We start from the raw sequence: 18,280 nt of genomic DNA on the forward strand, positions 1-18,280 counted from the left end.
TATTCAATGTATTTATAAATAACATTAATTTATTATTAAACTCAACTCAAAGACTCATGGAAGTCAACGACTCATTTGGTCCTGAGTCACAACATGGCCGAGTCATAGGTGACTGGTTCTAGTTGTGCAAGTCGAGCCTATTTTCACTGTTTTCATGTGCAGGATGGAAATGGGTCACATTTTCGATTGTTAATGTCCACCCTACATTCTCAATTGAGTTCGATAGAAAATCACAGCCATTGGGCAGGTGGGGCCCATGGGCCTGAGCTTTGGGGTCAATAAATAATTGGACTTGACATGGGCCGGTATTTCCATCCTGGTCCACCCCTTATTAAATTTTAGTGGCTTTGAGTAGTTCAAATGTGGGCTCTGACTAGCCCAAGCTAAAGAGAGGTTTAATGGATATGAGTCTCTGCACACAAGACAGTTTGAGTCGTCCGAGTCATCTGAGTTGCGAACTTGAATCGAGACTGGAATAGATGGCTCAAGTCACCGAGTCTTAAATCCACAGCGAACTTCTGCTACGGGCATTTGATTTATTATGAATGTGGAGAATGGAATTCATACAATTAAGCCCACCCATTAATGTAAATTCCCGAATTCGGGCCCATCATCGTCGGACAAGAATGAATGGTCTCAATCCAGACGCCGGAGAAGGTACTCGACCTCGACGAGCTTAGTCAGAGGCATCACCCACTTTCCATAGAGGTGCGATACCGCCGATGGGTTGATCTTGTACTTGGGCTTATTGGACTTGTCACCAAGGCCCACTTCCTGCCCGAACATCATCGCCTTCTTCTTCACCCTTTTCTTTATCAATTCTTCGACACTCTCGGATGTCAGCAACTTCATCAGAGCATCCCTGTCCTGTATTAGTGGGCCACACCGTCTGATCAACGTTTATAAATTTTGAACTACACAAATTGGATAAATATGAAAGGAGAGATGCTCTATTGCATCGATGATTCTTATTTAAAGAATGAATTGCATTCGGACATGCATGCTGATGATCGATCCAGACCGTTGAACCTACCAAAAATCACACTAATCATCCAATATCAGCCATCTAATCAATATCACTACAAAATGAACGTTGGAGATCATCTCTAGAAATGGTAATTACCACCATCACCCTTGGATGTGGATCCGATGAACGATCCAGATCGATCAATTGGACTGTCCACATGTCCAAATGCAGCTCATTTAACTATGTATGATCGACGACCTTAGCGCGGATGGCAGGCCCATAGTCCTGTGGGGCATCTCTGAATTTGGGTTCTGCAACGAACATCCCATAATGAATCCTTCTCGACATGGCCTGCGATGAATGAACACTGTTTTATAAACTATTACATAAAATCAGCAATCCCATGGCATGATCTCAACCGTCCAAACCTGCAAACACGCAAGATCGGATGCTGCGGTCACCGCGTAGTTGCCATCATCACCGTTGGTAGTGAATAGTGGGAGCACTTTGTCGACATACACGTTCAATATGGTCTTGCTTACGTTAATAGAGGCAGCAGCTGCAGGATGTAACACCTATGATCGTGGCCCACAACAACATACGGTTCAGGTTGGAAAGATACAAGAATTTGGGACCTGGGATGTTGTGGGAATTTACCTGTGGGTCCGGGCGAGGAGGCAATAGCGGCCATGGTAGTTTGCTGGAGAAGAACGGACGCTCCACTGGGCTTTGATATCTACCGGCCTGTATAATGCTTCATCAGATATGTATAAGGGTGTTCATTGGACGGATGGATGAAACTGGGCCCCACTGAGGATTATCCACGCACACCACGTGAGAATAATTCACAGGCCCAGACCTGACATATCTCACTCCCAATTACTTGGGCCCATACATGATGGGCCTAAAAGTGAGATCCAGACGCATGGCATGGGCCATTAGGCCCACTAATGGGCCTCGGGCTAGTTAAGCTGGGCCCAGTTTCCCCTTGATGGGACCATTTTGACAAATGAGAGGCGCAGGCACGGGCCTCACCCAAGACGGTGAGAACCTTACCGTGGGACCCATCTTGATGTATGCATTCTATATCCACGCCGTCCATCCGTTTTTTCTTATCATTTGATGGCAGGTGGACCATACTATAGGAAACAGTGTTAATTGAACGCCATACCATTAAAAACTTCCTGGAGCCCACTGTAATGTTTATTTTCCATCCAACCTGTTGATAAGGTCTCATAAACCAGGATGAAGGGGTAAGAAGTTAATTTCAGATAATCTTTGTGGCCCATTAATGTTTAATCGCCACTGTTTCCTAAGGTATGGTCCACTTGATAATTGGATCTGCTTCATTTTTGGATTGATGCACTAAAATGATCCGGAAAAACTGATGGACGGCGTGGATATATAATAAATACATCAAGGTGGGCCCCACGGTAAGGGCCACACCTAATCCGCTCCCTTGATAAATATCGCTGAGTAGGGCTGGGGCAAGATGTATTGGGTTTGGTCTTTGGGCTTGGGCTATACAAACACCAACCTGATAAATCTTTGGTTGGGTTTGGGTTGAGGTCTTAGGTTGCACGACTCAATCCAAACCCGATCGATACGTGAGTTACTTATAAATTATAAGATATTGAATGTGGATCATCTACGATGAATGCACATGAAATTCTAGTGACGTTAGGTCTCATTGGTCCAAGTCATTTCCGATGACTCAAGCTAACAAGATACGCGGATCTTTTCTCTCCCAAAAATATTGCGTGACACAAACATGACTTTTAAAGGAGTGGTTGTCCTATATTTTAACTTATTTGTTTAGAAAAGATGAAGTTTTTTTTTTTTTAGTGATAAATGACTGCATATATAATTAATAAAATTATAGGTATAAAAAATAAGATGTATGCAATAATGAAAATATTAGCATATATATACCCAACCAACCTAACTGAGCCCGCTTTGGTTGGGTTAGGGTTGAGGTATAAGAACCTTAGGTTGGGCTAGGGTTGAGTACCAACCTGTCTTAACCCAACCTGCCTGACTTTTAGCCATATCACCGAGCTTTGAAACTATTGCTATATTTTCTCATCAATATATTATTGAGAAAATACCGTGAGTTTTCAAAATCTAGACAATTTTAAAATTTCATAAATTTATCATGAAATTGTCGCAATTTTAATGAAATAAATGTTTAAAATTTTAAATTAATTTACTTTTACCCAAATTTTAAACATTTAAAATTATTTACTTATTTATAAATTGATGCAGAAACCTAGTTAACCCTCGCTGGACCTCCAAACACCTGCACACAAAGAAGAGAAAGGAGACTGGCTGTAGCGGGGGGACTCTCCGATGCCTAAGTCATAATCAAGCAATTTGGGTCTAGTAGAGTCGAGAGTTTACTGGTATGTACCTTTCACTGTAGGATATGTTCTTATTTATAGTTGTTGGACGAAGGTAGCGTAGATAGTAATCTCCCTACATGGTTGGTGCGTATTGTAGAGGGAATCTACCCTCGCGTATGTTACAGTTATCTTCCAAGATCCTCAGCAGAGATCTCGGATGGATCTCTTTGATAAATTTTCCGAGTGATCGAGGTCAGAAAACACATGTGATGGGAGACTGAGGTCGAGCATCTGAACTGATCTTCATAGCCATGTTGAGGGAGAGCTATTTGAACTAGACTCTCCTGTGGGCTGTGGTTGACCTGCCCATGAAGGTTATGTCTGAGCATTGAGACCAAACTCTCTTCCTTGGTGAAGTATGGACATCAGGGATGACCATCTTTTTCATCTCATCATACGATGTAGGGACTTTGTTACAAGTTTCGAGCTACATAGCCTCGCGCATGGGATCACGACTTGGACGACAAGTTAGGACGAGCCTCAGTAAATCATAGACAGATCTCCTTGCAGGAGCTCAGAAATGGATAGGACTGTGAAAGGGCTCAACTCTTGTCTTCTATCGGAGGAAACGAGAATACCTCATCCTCTAGCAGGTCTTCTCACTACCATTGTCTGGCCGTCGAGGAGCTCCTTAGTCAAGATTCATGCTGGCTAGCCATGGGACAAATACATATGTCCAAGCCGACCTCACCTTTCTTACCAGTTCATTTTTACCCACAACAGTAGCCCCATATGGGAGGTCAAGTCTGTTCGTCATTAATGCAGAGAGGAGAGACAGACGCAGATATCGAAATAGATTTGCAATGATGGTACGGTGCGCTTGAGGCGGCATGTGTTGCAAGGCACCTTATCGGTTTCCGACCTATGGGACGCGGTCACATAGCGCTTTCTTGGAGAGTCGGGTCAACCGTCGAAGGGGAAGCCTCATGTGGTTGCGAGCATGTGTCGAGGAGCCTCTTCGGCTGCTGCATTAAATGCATACAATTAATGCCTGCGGCCGAGCTGCCTATAAAAAGGAGAGAACCCTAACAATCCCGGTCATTTGCTCCTGCTACCTCTTCTCGAGTTCTCGAACTTGGTGATTTTCTGGTAAGTCAGAAATCTTCTACTTTGGTGACCTCTGCTTCCTCAGATCTTGTCAATTCTTCCATTTTTTTCAAAATTTCTTCATCGCTTTTACTTTCCAGCAAGTTTCCGACTGAAAATGTCCGATATGTCGGATGAATGGGACAAACCAATGGCCTTTGATGGTGATTCAGAGTCGGGCGATCGGGATTTGTCGCCGGGGACTTCCCAAGATCTATCGTCCCCGATCCCGTTGTTGGGTGATAAGGAGACCTCTAGTTCAACAGAGAGGGCGGCGACTAGTCCTTGGCTAAGCGACCGGTAGATGCCGAGGCGGGTCCTACCTTGGCAGAGGGAGAGGTAGCCAGACCACTACAAAAGGATCCGCAGAGATCTGCCTGTTTGGGTCAAGACTCACGAAATTTGATCTGGTGCAGATTAGGTCGGAGTATTACATCCCTAGCTCGGTGATACTCTGAACTCCTGTACTTAGTGAAGTTCCAGGTGATCCCCGCGAATGCAAGGTGGTCGTGTGTCTGGTCGCTTTACAATGCGGCCTTAGACTTCCCATTCATCGCTTTGCTAGGGAGGTCATCTCTCGTTTAAGGTTGGCCCCTAGCCAAATTATCCTGAACGCCTGGAGGGCTTTGCTAGGGGCCTTCATTCTGTGGTTTCAGCTCGGGTAGCCCGATCTAACCACCGACGAGTTCCTCCATCTATATCAGGCGAAGTCCAACCTGAAGCACACGAGTTGGTACTACTTCTTGGCCTGGCCGGGCAAAGGCTAGGCCCTCATTACTGCCAACCCGTCCTCCAACAAGAGTTGGAAGGACAAGTGGTTTTGGGCGTCTGAAGACTGAGAAGCTTTGGCGGCTACTAGTTTAAGACCTTGTGTTCCGACCTGCTTTGGCAATCCAGGTCAGGTACATTCGAACTACTAACCTTGTAGTTTGTATCTTTCTCATTTTACTTCTAACCATAGTGTTTTTTTTTTATTTACAGTTCTGCCTAAGAAGCTTGCCATAGTAACAGAGTCGGAGCGCAATCAGATCGCTCACGTGAGGTTAGTAAGCACCTCTGATTGGTCTTGGAAGGTGTCGACCACCCTCGAGCTCCTTCATCGATCCGGTCTTGCTCCATCCATCTCGGGAGGTAAATATACTGACGCTTTCTCTGAACTTAACCCTCCCCCCCTTTTTTATTTCTGATCGGAATGTGTTGTTTGTGTAGGAATGTCTTATCCCTCGTGCCCTGCCAAGAGGACGCTGATTCCCTCCATTGTCAAGGTGACTCAGAAGAAGCCACCTATAAAGAGGAGGGCAATCATTCCTCCAGCAAAGCAAACGAGGTCTTCTACGGCCATGGGGGCAAGGTCGGAGCCCCGAGTGGAAAAGCATGCTGCTAAGCAGTTACCTTTGTCTGCCCCGATCATGGCCGAGCAGCCTCTGTCGATCATTCCAAGTGAGGGACCCCTCTTCTATCAATCCTCCTCAGCCGGTAACTACTGAGGTAGTAGACTTGAAGTCTCCTCCTGCTCAAGAAGAAATTCCCGTTGCTGGGGGTCTTCGGCTTTCAGTAACCGAATCTCGGGCCAACAAGGGTGAGACCTAAGCCCAATCGGCGCTGAAGTACCGAGCGTGATCCCTCCTGGCTACTACATGAATGGCCTGGCCAAGTGTACGGCTAAGCACGTCCTTGAGGAGAAGATCACGAAGATGGTCAACACCCATCCTCAGAGAGTATCAGGTGACCCGACGGCCATGTACTACAAGATTGGTTTCTCTTCTTTGTTTTTCTTTATCCTGTCTTTACCGTTGGTATCCTAACAAGTGTTGTTTTCCAGCTCGTCCCTACTATCTTGTCGGTCTGCCGCTCGATGGTGTAGGTTGTCGAGGAATGCGAGCAAGCCGAGGCAGACCTCAAGTCGAAGACCGAAGAGGTTGAGGCTTTACATGAATCCCTGGCAAAGTCCATGGAGCAACATGCTATTCTAAGGGGTTCATTGGAGGAGGCCCAAAAGAAGTCTAGGGAGGAGTAGGCCGCTCTGAAGATCCAGCTGGAGGAGGCTCAGAAAGGTGAGAGCTCGGTGTGGATCGAGCAGGAGGGGATGAAGACATTCCTCTCCAAATCCGAGGAGGGAAGAGTCGAGGCAGAGGCCAAGGCCACGAGGTCAGAGGCAGAATTGGCCGTGAAGATGACCTGTTTGGCTGAGGTGGAAGCGTCCATCCCGCCGACTCAAGCTGCGATAGTGGAGGAATTTAAGGCCTCCAAAGAGATAGCTAACTTGACAGAGGTTTATTATAAACTAGGTTATGATAAGTTCCTTGAAGAGGTCAAGGAAAAATATTCTGAACTCGACCTAATTAGTCTGGTGAGGGATTCTCCCAAGGCCCTCCTTCTGAAGTGGCTTATCCTGAGCAACCTCCTCGGGTCAATTAAGCTCACCGCCCCCATACTTGTAGTTATCTTCTTCTTCTTCTTCTTCTTCTTTTTCTTATCTTGAAATTTCATCAATGAAAATTTTACTTTAGGAGACATTTATGTTATCTCTTTTTGTATGATTGCATGTTAGTTGTGCATGTAACGACCGAGCTTATAAGCTTATAGTTGATAGATCATTCCTAGCTCGACTAGCATGTAGATCGGACATAATGGCCCGAGTAGATAGGTTGACAAGATGGTCGGTCTTGAAATAGATGACATAGCCGTAGTTCGAGCTCGAAGGACTTTCTTTCCTTTTATAAGGGGTCCTTATAATCGGTAATGTAGTTCTGGTGATCGAAGTGTTTGGGAGGAGTTCTTCCCTTTTCTTTAGGGAGGCCCTACCCTTGTTGGATATAATGGGAATTAACTGTACCGACCTGTTCATAATAGGCCGAGTAGTCTGATAAGAGGATTGCTTTCCCTTGCACTACAAAAAATCCTCACGGTAAGTCGTGCATTCCAAGTAGCTAAAACGATAAGTAGAAACGTTAAAACTCCCGACCTCGGGATTTTATTATAGACTTCATAAAGTAGAAAAATAGGTTATTCTGACCTTACATGCCAATTATTTCCAATCTGGGACCTGATTGGCCTTCACGGATAGTAGATCTTCAAATGCTTGGCATTCCATTAGTGCGGTAGAGGTCGTCCGTCCATATCTTCAAGTTGATAAGTCCCTAGTCGGGTCATACCCGTTACTGTATAGGATCCTTCCCAGTTCGAACCCAGAGTTCCCGAGCCTGGCTCCTTAGTATTTTGAAAGGTTCTGCGGAGGACTAGGTCTCCCAATCGGAACCTTCGCACCTTTACTCAAGAGTTGTAAAACCGGGTGACCTATTGCTATCGGGTCGAAGTCCTCAGCTGTGCTTGCTCCCTTTCTTCTTTGAGTAGGTCGAGGCTTAAAGCCATTTGCTCAGCGTTATGAGATTCGTCGTACGACCAAACTCATGTAGTAGGGAGTCCAATCTCGACTGAAACGACGTCCTCTGTCCGGAATGCTAAGAAAAATGGAGTTTCTCCTGTAGATGTTCGAGCAGTAGTTCGATGTGCCCAGAGGACATAGGGAAGCTCATCGGCCTAGGCTCATTTGGCCCTCTCGAGCTTAGTTTTGATATGATTTTTCATGATCTCGTTGACAACTTCTACTTGGTTATTGGCTTGAGGGTGCCGATATGGCAAATAAGCACTACGAATTCCGAGCTCCCCACACATTCCTAGGAACCAATAATTATCAAATTATTTGTCGTTGCCCGAAATGATTGTATGCGAAATTCCGTATCAACAGATGATATTTTTTGAGACGAAATCGGTGATCTTTTGCTCGGTAATCTTAGCTAGTGGCTCGGCCTCGGCTCATTTAGTGAAGTAATCGACTGCAATGACAACGAACTTGGTCTGACCTCTACCCATCGACAATGGGCCGATGATGTTTATCCTCCACATGGTGAACAACCATGGTCCGGTCATGAGGGTCAGGTGCTCAGGTGTTAATGATGTATCGTTATGAACCTCTGACACTTGTCGCATCTTCGGATATATTGATTGGCATCTTCTAGGATGGTCGACTAAAAGTATTCTTGTCAGATGATGTTATGGGCAAGGACCCGATCGCCGGAATGGTTGCCACAAAATCCTTTATGTATTTCTCTCAGGACGTACTCGGCTTTCTCGAGTCAGAGACACCTCAGATAAGGTAAAGAAAAATCCTTTTTTTTTTATAGGGTGTCTCCCACCATGGTCTACTGAACTGACCTGTCTTAGACATTGTATGCCTTGAGCCTGTCTTCGGGTAGCTTGCCTTATCAAAGATATTCAATGATCGGGTCCATCCAACTTGGGGTCAAGATGACGGGACAGATTGTTCCTTGGTCGGACTCGCTAATACTAGAATATGAGAGGAACTCGACAAAAATTGATTTCGGGATGTCATCTTTGGTTGCTATGGGCAACTTCGCCAGTGCGTCTACCTTGCAGTTTTCTGCTCTGGGAACCAAGACGACTTCACATTTTTGGAACTTACTGATGAGTTCCCGGGCTTTCTGGAGATAAGCAATCATTTTCTCTTCCTTGGCTTGATATTCACTAGAGATATGGTTGATGATGAGTTGCGAGTCATTATGGACTTTTAAGGTCTGGGCCCTCATTACTGCCACTAACTTGAGTCCGAAAAGCAGTGCTTCGTATTATGCCACATTATTTGATGTTTAAAATCCAAATCTCAAGGCATATTGCATGCAAGTCTGGTCGGGTGCCTCAAGGACTATTCCAGCCCCTCTGCTTTTAGAGTTGGAAGAACCGTCGACATATAACGTCCATGTTTGTTGGTCAGCTTCATTGCTCGGGTCAGTTCTAGCCTTCTGGTCCTGCTCATTCTCAACAATGAAGTCGGCCACCGCTTGGCCCTTGATGGCAGTCCGAGGTTGATATTTGATGTCGAACTCACTGAGTTCGATTGCCCACTTCGTGAGCCTTCCTGACACCTCGGGCTTCTTGAGCACTTGACGGAGCGGTTGGTTAGTTGGGACTATAATCGTATGGGCCTGGAAGTAGGAGTGAAGGCGACGAGATGACACATTTAAAGCCAGGGTGAGCTTTTCGATGTCAAGGTACCTGGTCTCGGCAGGGACCAGCGCTTTGCTGACATAGTAAACTAGGAGTTGCTTCTCTCCTTGTTCCCGAATGAGGGCTGAACTAACTATTGCGGTAGAGACTGGAAGATAGAGTACATCGGCTCCCCTTACTCAAGCTTGGAGAGCAGAGGAGGTGAGGCCAAGTACTGCTTAAGTTGTTGGAACACTTTCTTGCAATCCTCAGTCCATTGTCTTCATTTTTCCTTTCAATAACTGGAAGAACGGAAGACACTTGTCAGTAGCTCATGAGATAAAACGATTAAGGGAGGCAACTCTGACGATGAGGCATTGAATCTCTTTTGTTGTCTTGGGCGAGCTCATGTTCAGTAGATCTTGTATTTTATTGGGGTTTGCCTTAATTCCCCTCTGGCTCACCAGGAAACCGAAGAATTTTCCTGAACGGACGCCAAATGCGCATTTGCTCGGGTTCAATTTCATTTAGTATTCTCATAGGATTGCGAACATCTCTCGATATCGGCGGTATGACCTGCCAATTTAACACTTTTGATAAGCATGTCGTCGACATAAACCTCTATGGAGCGTCCGATCTGCTGAGCAAACATTTTGTTGACAAGTCGCTAGTAAGTGGCTCCAGCATTTTTCAGCCTGAAGGGCATCACCTTGTAATAGTAGAGCCCCTTGTCTGTGACAAAAGATGTCTTCTGCTTATCATACGGGTGAATGGCGATCTGGTTGTAGCCTGAATATGCGTCCATGAAGCTCAAGAGCTTGTGCCCTGCTATACTGTCAACCAATTGGTCGATCTTAGGGAGGAAAACTATCCTTGGGACAGGCCTTGTTCAGGTCTGTGTAGTCAATGCAGACCCGCCAATTCTCATTGGACTTCTTCATCAGGACGACATTGGCGATCCAGTTTGGATAATAAACTTATTCAATGAATCCAACTCTCATGAGTTTGTCAACCTCTTCCCTAATGATGGCATATCATTCAGGCTCAAATGCCCATCGTTTTGCCTCACTGGTCGGTAGTCGGGATCAACATTCAACTTGTGGACCATTACATCCAAGCTGATGTTGAGCATGTCCTAATGGGACCATGTGAAGACGTCAGCATGATGTCGTAGAATGTCCATGATCTCGTCCCATAGATTCGGGGATAACAATGAACTGACTAGCACGATACGGGTTGAGTTGAACTCGCAAAGGAGGAGAGTCAGGAGGTCTTCTATAGGAGAGCCTCCTTCGAGTGATTCTTCCTAAGGGTTGAGGGAAGTGATGTCCATGGCACGGTGCTGTGCGCCTACTCTCAAAGCTGTAGAGTAACACTGACGAGCTTTGTGCTGGTCTCCTCTGATATATCCGACATCATGCTTGGTGGAATACTTCACCGTGAGGTGGTAGGTAGAAACCACTGCTTGCATGGTGTTGAGGGACGGTCATTAGAGGATAACGTTGTAGATGAAAGGACAGTCGACCATAAGGAAGTCAATCATCGTTGTCATCTAATTCTGTCCCTCTCCTATAGTAACAGGAAGGAGTATAGATCCTTCATAAATAACCTTTTCTCCTACGAATCTAAGTAGAGGGGTTTGGACAGGTTGGAGTTGGGATCTTTCAATCCTCATTTTGTCGAATGCGACGACGAAGGGGATATCGGCCGAGCTGCCGATGTCCACCAAAGTTTGAAACACCTTTTGGTTGGCTACAGTCATTGCCACCACTAGGGCATCGTCATGGGGGTAGTGGACTCATCAAGCGTCTTCTTCGGTGAACGTTAGTTCGCAAGGGGCCATCTTTTGCTCTTTTGGAGGTCGGTAGGTGAGGTAGATGCGATGTTCTGAGCTATCATGGTTGATGCTTCGGGCGTGAGCCTTGTGAGCTCGATTCGAATTTCCTCCTCCCACGGGCCCTTCAAAGATGGTGCAGATTTCTCTCATAACCAGGTTGTCATTTTCGTTGTTCTACTGCTCATTCTTCCGATCTGAATATTCTTCCCTCCTGCTGACATACTCGCGTAGATGTTCGATGTAGACTAGGGCTTCGATCTCTTCCTTGAGGTCGAAATAGTCATCGGTGGCAAGACCATGATCGCGGTGAAAGTGATGGTACTTTCATTTGTCTCGCTTGTCAGCGTTAGTCCTCATCCGGTTAGGCCATTTCAAGAGCCTTTTGTCTCAAGCTTCCATGAGGACTTGCTTGGGAATAACATTCAGAGGGATGTAAGACCGGAACTTACTTTCAGATCAACGGCTCGGACGTTGTTTAGTGGAGTTGTCGTCTCTCCTCCTCTTATTGTTAATGCTGGGAGGAGGCTATTCTTTGTGCTTCTTTTTCTTGGCCAAGCTCCCGATGCTTCAAGTGGCTTTGCAAGAGATGAACAAATCTTCGATATTGGAGTACTTTTGAGCTCGGTTGAGGAGGTCAGCTAAAGTCATCGGGGGATTTTTACCAATTGAGAAGAGGAGGCCAGTCATCATAACGGCTAGGGCTATATGATCTGAATAGCCCTCCACCTTCTTTACTTCTTGGTTGAAGCATTCTTCAACAACTCGTCCTCCTTCTAAGTGATAGTGAGGAGGTGGGTCACCATTTTTCGCCTGTCTTTTCCTCCGATGAATTGGGTGATGAAAACTTTGCTGAGCTGTGCAAATGAACTAATGGATTTTGGTTTCAATTGCCGAAACCATTTTCGAGTTGCTCTAGACAGACTCAGGGAGAATGCCCTACACACCACCACAGTCAAGGCACCATGAAGTTCCATCCACGCCCTAAAAGACTCTAGATGCTCTCCCAAGTTGGCTGACCCAAAGTAGGGGGTGATCTGTGACTTCTTAAATCTAGACAGGGGCAGCTGAGCTTACATGATATTGTCGGTGAATGGTGGTTCATTTTTCTCCACCATTGCTTCTATCGTGGTTGGAACTTGTGCTCTGTAGGCTTGGCATATATCACCGATTTGACCTGTTTTTCCACGCCTTCGATTTTCTAGCATATGGCACAGGTCAGAAGTGGCAAGAGTGGTCGTCCTTGCGGTTCATGTAGGCATTTGAGTGGGCTTCCTTGCTGTGATCTGACCTCCTGCGAGATTAGGGGGCCACGCAGAGGTCAGGACTACTTTGTGGCAGCACCGTCTTCTGCCTCGTGACCTAGGAGTTTTCTATCTCTCTAGAATTTGCATTAATCGATTAATGTTATTATTCAAAGTCTTGACACGGTTCTCTCAAGAGATGAGCCGACCTCCCCAATTATGGGACCTGGGCGCAGGTGCCGCTAGAGCAGAATCAGCTCGTTACTAAGAGGATTGTCCGCGTTGCTCTGCGAACGACTCTGGTGGACCAGGCATGGCTGTAGCGATGACATTCAGAGCTTTTTTTTTCTTCCTTTCACCATTGTAAAACTCTAGTAAGATGAGAATGTCTTTGATGTCGTTCTTAAGACAACGTCAAACTGTTGATACATAAATTTGGTTAACCCTCCTTAGACCTCCGAATACCTGTACACAAAGAAGACAAAGGGGACCTTGGCTTTAGAAGGAGGACCCTCTAGTGCCTAAGTCAGAATCAAGCGATCTGGGTCCAATAGAGTTGAGGGTTTACTATTCTGTACCTTTGATCACCATAGGATAAGTTCTTATTTATAGTTTTTGGGCGAAGGTGATGTAGATGGCAATCTCTATACTTGGTAGGTGCGTATTGTAGAGGGAATCTACCCCTGAGCGTGTTGTGGTTATCTTCTGAGATTCTCGGTAGAGATCTTGGATGGATCTCTTTGATAAGATCTTCGAGTGATTGGGGTCAGAAAACACACGTAATAGGAGACTGAGTTCGAGCATCCAAGCTGATCTTCACAGTTGTGTTGAGAGAGAGATATTTGATCTGGGCTCTCCCGCAGGCTATGGTAGACCTACCCATGAAGGTTATGTCTAAGCACTGATACCAAACTCTTTTCCTTTTAAAGTATGGATGACATTGAGGATAACCATCCTCTTCATCTTATCATGCCGTATAGGAATTTCATTATAAGTTCCCAACTACATAGCCCTGCGCATGGGATCACGGCTCATGTCTGGTTCAGACGGGCCTCAATAAATCGTAGACAAATCTCCTTGTAAGAGATCAGGATTGAGTAAGACCTGAAAGGGCTCAGCTCTTGTCATACGTAGGAGGAAACGAGAATACTTCATCCTCTAATAGTTCTCCCTACCATTGTCTGGACGTAGAGGAACTCATTGGTCAAGATTCCCGCTGGCCAGGCTAGGGGAAAAATACATATATCCCATCCAACCTCACCTTTGTTACCCGTTAATTTTTACCAGTAACAATAAATAAAAATTTTGACACTGTATTTTCAGCAATATTTTCCCCATGAATTGCGAGAAAATCGTCAAAAATCTGAAACCAAGCCGAGAAATGGCCGAGAAAGAGAATGGGACAACGCCATGGTAAGGACAAAGCTGATCACATACAGCCGCCTTTATGCTAACTTTTTGTACAGCCCCATCTTCTGGCGCACATGTCACTTCCGCAATACAATCGGTACCATTAAAACTGTAGGACCCACTATGATTATTACCTGAGACACAGATTAGCTTGGCCCAATTACAAGGTGGGCTGCATCAGCGTAATCAATGGATATCCATAGGTTTGACACAACTTACACGTGTGGCCTACATAATACATTGATCAGCCAGATTTTGGAAATAGGAAATATTCATTGCTCGACCTACAGTTTGCATGGTACAGATCTTCTACAATTTTGGAATTTGGCGGGAAAAGTGGGGCTGCATGACAAGTTAGCATGCAACGGGATGTATGATAGTTTTCTCACGATTAACCAATAGAGAAGTCTCGCAATTACCGTGGAAAACGACATTAATGCCCTTTTACGGACGTTTGATGTGTTGGAGCCTTGCCCCATCCACATCCATAACACTTGCCGACAGGCAACACGTGTACGATATCTGAACTCTTCCTACCATTTCCCATCTTGTTGGAAACAATGATTATATCTTTCGCCTCGAAAATCAAACCGTTTGACTGCTCGAGTGGAACACTAAGTGGACGGTCAAGACAATTTTTGTGGCCGTTCATTTTGTTTCGCATGGTGCGGCCCACCTGGGGTGTGGAACGGCTTGATTTTCACGAGAGGAGATCTAAACGGTGTAGCCCATGTGATGGAAAGCTGAGTCTCGCACACGTGTTTTGTGTTGTCAAGCGTGCCCGAACGTGGATGGGATGGGTTCCACGCGCGTGTGGAGTGAGCAAACCTCCTTCCCTTCACAAATTATAATGAGAGATGCTAGAGCGAATCACCGTGAGAGATCCAGGCCGATCATCAGATGGACTACGTCATGGGTATAACCTGGTACAAAAATCGGGCTGATCCACTCAACAAAAGAGCCATACGTTTGTCCGAACACGAATACAGATCATTGGCCGTTCTTTCCTTAACGGTCAGTTTTTCCTCGTAACGTGTGTGACTTGCAAGCTTTGTTTTTGGCCCAGGACATATTCATTATGCCCCACCTGATGAACGGACTGGATTTCAATACGTGTGTGCCATGTTTGCCACATCAGCCGTAAATCGCCACTTCAGCCCTGCTACATCTTAAAAAAGCGCAGGCCTCTGTCGAGATATTTTTTGCCATTGGCGCCAGCAACTGGGGTCCACATGCAGCAACAGTTAATCCGAACCGTCCATATTATCTTTACCATCACAAATAAGCTATTATTCAACAATTACACTTTATGAGTAATATTACCCTTTGATTTTAAGAGTTGAATGGGAGCCGTTGAAAATTGAATTTTCATTATTCTAAATTCATCTAGAGATAGTGATGGTCACAATCACACGATCGTGAGCCACTCACCATGTGGGCCCCACATGGCAGTCACACATTCTAGATTCTGAGTTGCAATATAGGCAAAACAAAACTCCTCACCCATGGCCCATCTCCATACCTTTTCTACAGCCGCAGGAGCACAGCCCATTTGATCCCGCGACATACCAAAAATAAAAATTGGGAGTACTGTGATGGAAACGGATTGGCTACTCCCCCTGCCACCAGCCAATGGCTGGTTGGTGGTTGGTGCTCCGTGGGCTCCACCATGATGTATCAGTATGTGTTTCATCCATGCCGTCCATATATTGTTATAGATCATTTTATGGTATGAGACCAAAAATGAGGTATATCCAAATCTCAAATGGACCACTTTACAGAAAACATTGTTGAATGAACATCGACCATTAAAATATTTTTGGAGGCCATAAAAGTTTTGGATCAAGCTGATCTTTGTTTTTACCCTTCATCTGGGTCTGTATGACCTAATCAACAGATTGGATGTCAAATAAACAGTACAACGGGCCTTAGGAGGATTTTAATGGTGGATATCCAATCACTATTGTTTTCCTGTGGTGTGTTCCACCTGAGATTTATATCCCTCTCGTTTTTGGTACAAAGCCCTAAAATGATCTGTAAAAATGGATGAACTGAATGGATGAAACACATGCATCATGGTGGGGCCCACAGAGCACCGACCACCAGCCATGGGGCTGGTGGCAGGGGGAGTAGCCAATCCGTTCTCTACTTTGATACTCCAGTAGTTATGAAACGTGATACGCAGGCACTCAGAAATTGCGCACGTGGGATAGATTCGAACAGTTTAACATGATTTCTACGTAATTTCTAAGTGCCTGGGTATCATCCATCACACCCTGTCAGAGTATCAAAGCTTCTCTATAAAAAAGAAAGCAAAAAAATCTGACCTTGGCGTGAAGAATCTCCGAGTCTTTGACGAAGAACTTCAAGAAAGAACCACAAAAACCAGGAAGTCGAAGCTTGGATTCGTCGTAAATCAGAGAATTTCTAGGGAATTTCGCTCTCTCAATGAGGCTGAAGACAATGGTATCTTCCTCTCTGATCAGAGCTTCTCTAACCGAATCGAGAGTGAATGTATTCAAAGCACTCGAGCAGATTCTGCAAGAACAGACCGTGAAGATCAAAACCCAGAAAGGAATTCCAGAGAAAATCCGGAATTGATTGAGAATCGCCATGAAAATCTCCTCAGAAACAGAGAGAGAGAGAGAGAGAGAGAGAGAGAGAGAGAGAGAGAGAGAGAGGTTGGAGAGTCTGCACTAAAAGCGAAGCCACGAAATTAGTTGATTTCTGATATGCTGTTTATGTATAAATGACGCGGCGTGCGTAGTGCGCACTGGATGCGGACCTCATCAGCCTCTGCTAGGAGGGGCTTTTTGGGGCCCACTGTGACTTATATGTTTTATCCATACGGTCAATATATTTTATCAGATTATTTTAAGGCATGGGCCTAAAATTAGGCATTTAAAATTCTTTAGTGGGCCACACCATAAGAAAAAGTGGGGAATGAACGCATACCACTGAAATTTTTTTGGTGCTAGATAAGTTTTTGATCAATCTGATATTTATTTTTTCCCTTAATCCAGATATATGTGACCTTATTAACAGGTTGGATGGAAAATAAACATCACGGTGGCCCCTATTAAGGTTTCAACGGTGGCATTACTATCACCACTTCTTCTTGTGGTGTGGCCTACTTGAGGCTCTGAGATATCTATTTTTAAGTTTCATGAAATAAAATAATATTTTAAAATATATGGACCGCGTCGATAACATATATACATAATTGTGGACCCTACAGAGCCACTGAAGGAGCGTGTCCGTCCTGCCGGTAGGACGCAATCCGCGTCCACGCGCACTCGTTTTTTGCGTTGTTGCACGACTCGGTTTGGGTGTATCCCCGGATGTACTGGGGTCAGTGTATCCCCAACTGTAACGCCCATTTTAATGCATATTACTTAAATCCACGCTGTCCATTCATTTTTAAAAGATCCTTTTAGGACATGTACCGAAAAATGAAGCGGATCCAAATCTAAAGTGGATCATACCACAGGAAACAATCCTGATTCAATCTCCACCTTAAAAACTTCATGGGACCAGTGGAACGTTTATTTTTCATCCAACCTGTTTATAATATGTTTATAAGGTCAGAAATACCTGGATGAAGAGACCATACAAATATCAGATTGATTCAAAATGTTTTTGATGTCAATTACCGCTGTTTCCTGTATTATGGTAGAAATGATATTTGGACCTGCTTTCTTTTTGATATAACGCTCTAAAATTATTTTTAAAAGCGAACGGAGCGGATATAAGTGAAATACATCAAGGTGGGCCCCACCATGAGGGATCCGTCCCACCTGGGTGGATCCGGGGATCCACCGAAGCCGCGCACGTTCAGAAAAGGACTGCGCCGGCCTGACTTGCCGGCAATCGGACCGGGCTTCAGCTAACTGATCGCTACGTGAGACAAATAATCAGATCCACACCGTCCATCAGGTGGGATGTTATATTTTTATCATGAATCCTAAAATCCAATCAAATCCAAGGGTTATTTGGGCCAAATTATAGGTAAAGGTGTAAAATCATGCCTAAAAACCTAAATTCATATAGTGTGGCCCAAGAGTCCTGGAATTTTCTGAATTTGGTAGAATACATTAATCCTAGTCTTTCACGTCAGATGAATGGATTGGATGTTGTATGAAAAATGAAGGTGAGCCCCACACAACTTCAACAATTTTAATGGTAGGAATTCCCACCTCAACTGTTTCCCATGGTGTGGCTGATCTGTGTATTGAATCGACCTGATTTTTGAGTATTGAAACAGAAAGTTGGTGGTACACATGATGGATAGGATGGATCACATCCACATGAAGTTATTCTATCCACATAGGCG

At 45.0% G+C, this 18,280-nt stretch overlaps 1 protein-coding gene across 1 annotated transcript; it reads right to left on the bottom strand.

The window, feature by feature from the left end:
• Positions 1–494: 494 nt before the first annotated feature.
• Positions 495–16,587, bottom strand: LOC131256966 (chorismate mutase 2-like). Its single transcript, XM_058258088.1, has 5 exons — positions 16,275–16,587; positions 1,625–1,711; positions 1,396–1,542; positions 1,226–1,318; positions 495–867 (listed from the first exon to the last, which is right to left on the bottom strand). The coding sequence occupies exons 1-5, from the start codon at positions 16,560–16,562 to the stop codon at positions 637–639; spliced, it is 846 nt and encodes a 281-aa protein (XP_058114071.1). The 5' UTR covers positions 16,563–16,587; the 3' UTR covers positions 495–636.
• Positions 16,588–18,280: the final 1,693 nt, after the last annotated feature.

The sequence above is a fragment of the Magnolia sinica genome, chromosome 9 (genome assembly GCF_029962835.1).
Source record: "Magnolia sinica isolate HGM2019 chromosome 9, MsV1, whole genome shotgun sequence".
NCBI classification, from domain to species: Eukaryota; Viridiplantae; Streptophyta; class Magnoliopsida; order Magnoliales; family Magnoliaceae; genus Magnolia; species Magnolia sinica.